The sequence below is a fragment of the Oratosquilla oratoria genome, chromosome 5 (genome assembly GCF_046742065.1).
Source record: "Oratosquilla oratoria isolate Oo_2021 chromosome 5, ASM4674206v1, whole genome shotgun sequence".
In the NCBI taxonomy this organism is placed as follows: Eukaryota; Metazoa; Arthropoda; class Malacostraca; order Stomatopoda; family Squillidae; genus Oratosquilla; species Oratosquilla oratoria.
In genome coordinates this window covers 76,338,777-76,345,282 of record NC_134781.1, presented here as the reverse complement: position 1 = coordinate 76,345,282, position 6,506 = coordinate 76,338,777, and the positions used below count along the sequence as shown (strand labels likewise).

General features: G+C 38.6%; 1 protein-coding gene across 1 annotated transcript in view; it reads left to right on the top strand.

The window, feature by feature from the left end:
* Window positions 1-441: 441 nt before the first annotated feature.
* Window positions 442-6,506, top strand: part of LOC143025310 (uncharacterized) — a 16,275-nt gene continuing 10,210 nt past the window's right edge. The window contains exon 1 of the mRNA XM_076184784.1: window positions 442-523. Coding sequence (XP_076040899.1) covers window positions 442-523 — 82 coding nt within the window. The remainder of the gene's footprint in view (window positions 524-6,506) is intronic.

Sequence of the window (6,506 nt, the reverse complement as noted above, 5' to 3'; positions counted from 1 at the left end):
TGCACATCTTGTGAATGTATGAGTGTGTGTGGTTGGGCCCACACACACTCATAAGTCAAATCACCCACCAAACGGGCTCAAAACCAAAGCCCGTGGGAGCTTAACTCCCAAATTAAACAGAACAGAATCTTTCTTCATCTCCCTTCCCCCACCCTTCCCATTCACCTTCCTTCTCTTTCCTTCCCTTTCCTTTCCCTTCTCTTCCCTTTTCCTTCCCTTCCCTTCCCTTCCCTTCTTTTCCCTTCCTTTCCCTTCCCTTCCCTTCCCTTCCCTTCCCTTCCCTTCCCTTCCCTTCCCTTCCCTTCCCTTCCCTTCCCTTCCCTTCTTTTCCCTTCCGTTCCCTTCCCTTCCTTTCCCTTCCCTTCCCTTCCCTTCCCTTCTTTTCCCTTCCCTTCTTTTCCCTTCCCTTCCCTTCCCTTCCCTTCCACTGTCACTTCCACAATGCGGCACGAGGCTGAGCCGGGTAGAAGCATGGAGCCGGGACTCTTGATCCTCGACCTTGGCATTTGGCGACGGAGGTGCCGTTGGTGGTGCCAGTGCCAAGGAAGGAAATCGAATCTTCTAGCGCCATCCGGAGTAGGAGAAAGAGTGCCACCGGGAACGGAAGGGTCCCGGGGCGGCTGGGAAATAAAGGAATCGCCTGGGCCAGCTGGAATGCAAAGCAAAATACCAATTGGGGGTGGGGGGGTCATCTAGACGTTGGGGTTCAAATACACGAGCCCATGAATCATTCATGTCACAAAGAGTTTGCTTTTGAAATATGCATGGCTTCATTCGGAACGGTGATGGAGTTTCTGTGGCTGGGAAGGGGGGAGTGGGGAGTGGGGAGTCGGGGGTGGGAGTGCCAAGGTAATCTAGGTTCACTTAAGACAGCTAGTGCAGACACTCCCAGCACTAGATGCACTTCTCTAAGTCATAGGTCTCTTCGTATAAGACGCATCTGATATCTTCGTCGTTCGTTGTGCGTGTGTGTGTGCGTGTCTTTTTTTTCGTAATTGCAAGCCATTTTCTTTGTCGAATTTTTGGGATCGTTTGGTATTTTTTTTTCTTTTTTGCTGTGAGGGGAGTAAGGAAGTACAACTCCACACACATACCATAGTCGTTAAAGGTAAGTTTGTCTCGTTTCTGCATTACGGAACAATTTTTTTCTTTTTTTAATGACCTTAGTCAGAAAATATTTGTCGTTATCTTTCCGTGTTCATGCTAGTCTGATAGCCAGTGGTTCCCGACAAGGACTATGCATTTATTAATCAATTTCTTTTTCTGTCTATCTATTTTCTTGTTCATTTAACTTTTCAGTTACTGATCTATTAACTGACAAAACAATTAATTTATTCATTACTTGATTTACTTATTTTTTCATCATCCATTTATCTATTCATTAACTTATTTATATTTATTGATTTATTTATTTGTTTATTTATTTATTCATGTGTTATTTTATTCATATACTAATCAATTTATTTGTCTGTTTACAAATATTTTCAATTTTTTTTATTTGATTATCTACTTGTTTAATTTCATATATTTATTTGTTTAGATTGAATTATCATATTGCTTACTTAACTTGATTAGTTAACCAGTTAGTCAGTTAATTAGAATTCATATTTCATTTTAATTTGTTTCATATAGTTTATTCATCCATTTATATATCTATCATATTTTTTTACTTATTTGCATATTTATTTACTTATCTATTAATAAATTAACTTGTTTATTTACTTAATAATTCATTCCTTTATTTGTTTATTCAATCCGAGTTGAGTCAATATCAGAGGAAAGATTTGGAATCGATTCCTTAGACGTTCAGTTGTTTTCTAAGCGAATCGCATCCCTCCGTCTAGTCTGGTTCCCAAACTTTTTTTCTGACATTTCCCCTCTACAACTAGTTCAACCATCTATATTTCCCCCTTCTTGACAAAACATACCGTGACTATTGAATAATTTGTTTTAAAAATGTACAAATATACTAGTAAACATAGTTACATGTTAAACTACACTGTCCATTTGCAACAGGCATACACTCTCTGGCGGGCATGAGCAAATCCATCTGAGATTTTTTTTATTGCTAGTAGGCAGTGTAAATATCTCTCCCCTCCCTTAGTTTAGGTTCATAAACAAATTACAAAGGCTTACAAAGGAAGAGTATATGGACAGGAGACCTTTTGGTCTATAACTAGGTCGGATGCTAAGAATAGATAGTTCAATTAAGAAATGAATAAACGACCACAGTGGAAATAAGTCTCTTGACTTTCTGTGCCATCCTCAGATGTACAATTATATATACTATGTATGATATTGAGTCTTATATGTATTGTACTAATTGTATGTATGATTGTATCCGAATAAAATAAAATTAAATTCAATTCAATTCAATTCAATTCAATTCAGCGAACCAAATTAACGGCAGACATTATAAAATATTGTTTTGGTGTTTATCGAAATGAATCCTGAAGCTTCCAAACGTACTGCACTGCACTGCCTCTGCAGGAGACAAAGTAACACTCAACAAGTAAAATAACAATAACGAAAACAGCAAGTGGGTCTGCCCCACACCTATTATTATAACTTCAACTTCCTTCTATTTCATTCTTTTTTCTACACTAACCCCCTCCCCCTCCCCCTCTCCTTCACCTTACCTAGTATGCCTGTAGTAGTAGTAGTAGTAGTTGTAGTAGTAGTAGTAGTAGTAGAAGTAGTAGTAGTAGTAGTAGTAGACTTCTGTATTAGGCAATATTAAATAAAATAAACGGGTCGCCGACCACAGTCATTGGCGGGAGAGGGGCCAATGAACTGTGTCTGTGGGAGACAGATCCTGACTGCTTCCACCACACAGTTCCACGAGGATGGAGGTTGTATTAAAAAAAAAAAAAAAAAAAAAAAGTAGTAGTAGTAGTAGTAGCAGTAGTAATGGTAGTTTGGAAACCTGTTCATCTCTTCAGGTGCGGTAGGGATGAACAGTTTGTAGTTAGGGTGCCTCGGAGATAAAGGAATTAAGCGTCATATGATAACGAAAGGGTTAGATTTTGACTTCGGGTGTTGAGATGATATGATTTAGTTATTTTTCGTGACGTCTATTGTCAGGTATTTTTCTCTGTCATTTTTAGGTTGATATTCTATCAAGAAAATTCTCCTTAAAATATCTATCACGGATGTATCTAGACCAACGTTCCTCAACCTTTTTACCCTTGCGTAACCTTTAAAATAAATTGCATGTCTTAAGGAACCCCTGCACAAAAAAAGAAAAAGAAAAAAAGAAACGCATACCAGTATACCATACCTTTTTAATTTTATTTTCATCGCAATAATAGGTTAGATAGGATGATGTCTATATTACATTATTACAATAACCAAGAAGATGTCGTGCGTGTTTAATTATATTACGTATGTGAAATTAAATAAGAAATCAAAAGTGCATTAGCTTATCTCACTTGTTCTTGCGGAACCCTTAGGGACCTTTTGCGAAACCTTGGGGTTCCAGGGAACCCTGGTTGAGAAACGCTGATCTAGACAATGTAAATTGTGTCAGAAAGTGTGGTAATAGCTTAAAACCAAAAGAGATGCAAGCTTAATAGTTGACGGCAGGAGAAAATGCATTAAAGGATCATGACTAGATTATGAAAAGGAGTGGATGAACACTTTAGTAGTAACTGTGACTATAGTCACATTAGAGACCATATCAAAATGGAACTTTTAGCAAATGTACAACGTTTCGATTGTTGAACGTTCTTCAGGTACATACATACATACATACATACATACATATACCAAGGCTTTTTTCACCCTTACCAGGGGGGTAGCCAAAAAGGACAAGGCACAAAAACATTCCCACCCATTTCATCCCCGAAAACACTCCACACCCCTCCACCCTCCCTCCCATCTTAGCACGTTTTATCCTAGCATAGTGTCTGCTCTGACAATTTTGTCGGCAATTGTCATTTTGAATCAACAGTGACTATGTATCAGATCGTCCAGGAAGCTCTGGGCAAAGAGAAATCAAGGAAAAGCATATACAGAAAGGCAACGTCTTGTGGCCACCAGATCTTGCCAAGTGATTTGAAGATTTCAGCAAATATTCTGGCCTAATATTCTCTTTTGAAGAAGGAAGAAATATGTATATCTAATGAATCTCTCTCTCTCTCTCTCTCTCTCTCTCTCTCTCTCTCTCTCTCTCTCTCTCTCTCTCTCTCTCTCTCTCTCTCTCTCTCTCTCTCTCTCTCTCTCTCTCTCTCTCTCTCTCTTATACACAACAGAAAGAACTGTGGCTGACATTCGACGCTGTCTGTGCAATGTGGCAGGTCATCTACTGTCTCGCAGCTCTAAATCTACTACGTAAGTATCAACATCACAAAGTTCTGAGTTCGTTCAAAATCTTTCCTGAGAACCATTCTTAATCCCCAGTCACACTGTCACGATTCTCGTCAAATGTTGTGAATCTGAAAGCTGCAGGAAGACTTCGCCTATAGTATTCTAGACTTCACTAAGGACAATGCAATAATGTGTCTAATATTCGAAATAATGTGTCTAATATTTGAAATCTGTCTAATGTGTCTAATATTTGAAATCTGCGACCAGTTAAACTGAAATATTCAATAAATCGGTAGACACTGGTTCTGTTCCTACTGCTTGGAGGCAGGCAAACGTTGTTCCTGTTTTTAAGAAGGGAGATAGATCGTCTATATGCAACTACAGGCCAATCAGTTTGACATCGGTTATAGGAAAAATGCTTGAATCAATAATAGTAAATAGACTCAGAGAACACATTGAAGGGCATAATTTAATTCGTGTTTCACAGCATGGTTTCTCCAAGGGTAAGTCATGTGTGACTAATCTTCTATCCTTTTACACTAAGGTATATAAGGCGGCAGACAACAATGAAAATTACGATGTTATTTACCTTGACTTTAGCAAAGCGTTCGACAAAGTGCCACACCAGAGACTACTAAATAAAATCAAAGCCCATGACATAGGAGGAAAAGTGTTAGAATGGATTAGAGCTTGGATTAGTAACAGAAAGCAACGGGTCACCATAAATGGAATAAAATCTAGGTGGGGCAATGTTACTAGCGGGGTCCCCCAGGGCTCGGTTTTGGGTACCTTGTTGTTCATTATGTATATAAACGACTTAGACGAAGGGTTAAATAGTGATGTTAGTAAGTTTGCGGACGACACTAAAATAGGACGCCTAATTAGGTCAGGAGACGACGCCCAGATTCTGCAGGATGACCTTAATAAGCTGTTAACATGGTCGCTGAAATGGCAAATGAACTTCAATATCTCTAAGTGTAGCGTGTTAAACGTAGGGCTACACAACCCCGAAAATAGATACAACTTAGATAACACGTTTTTAGAAAAATCTGAGTGCGAGAGGGACTTGGGAGTTCTGGTGAGTCCGGACCTTAAAACCAGGAAGCAGTGTATTAGCGCCAGAAATAAAGCTAACAGCGCATTAGGCTTCATTGCTAGGACGGTAACGAATAGAAGTGCAGAGGTAATTATTAAACTCTATCTAGCGATAGTTAGACCCATCCTTGACTATGCGGTACAGTTTTGGTCTCCGTCCTACAAAATGGACGTAAATTCACTAGAATCAGTACAGAGAAGAATGACCAAAATGATACAAGGACTCGGAAATTTGCCTTACGAAGAGAGGCTTAGGCACCTAAACTTACACTCTCTGGAAAGACGCAGAGTGCGGGGTGATCTAATAGAAGTGTTCAAGTGGATCAAAGGCTATAACAAGGGTGATGCAAACAAGGTCATCATAATAAAACAACAGGGCAGGACTCGCAGTAATGGGTACAAACTGGACAAATTTAGATTTAAGAAGGAAATAGGCAAGAATTGGTTTACTAATAGGGTGGTCGATGAATGGAATAAACTTAGTAACCATGTAGTAAGCGCTGAAACTATCAGTTGTTTTAAAAAACGATTAGACAACTTTATGGATGGGGATGACAGGTGGTGATGGATACGGAGCTGCCTAGTGTAGGCCTTATGGTCTTTTGCAGTCTCCTTTATTTCTTATGTTCTTATTCGTGCAGGTTTAACTTTACTTAGTTCGTCATTCAACTTCTCAACATATGACGCAAAGGTAGTTTGATATTTGGAGATTCGAAAAATAAGAAAATTGCAATCGAAGTCGTTTTCACTCATACGAACTCGCTTGAGTCGTGATAGTGTGACCGGGGCTTTATCTTTGCCATCACTAAATACGCCAGAAATCCACGTGACATCACCAAAGAGTATGAATCTTTGTTACTTCACAATCAGAATATGTTATTTTTATACCCCTGAATTTCACAGATTTCGATTTAGAAATGAATCATACGAAAAAAAAGATACCCAAATATAACTGAATCCTCTTAAAAATCCGGGATACAAATCTTTAATATATTGTTTTTATTTTTAAGTTTATTCGTTTATTTATTTCATCATTATTATTTTTTCTACATTTTCTGACCTTAGCATTCTATGTAATAAGGTATGGGCAAAGACTGCAGTTA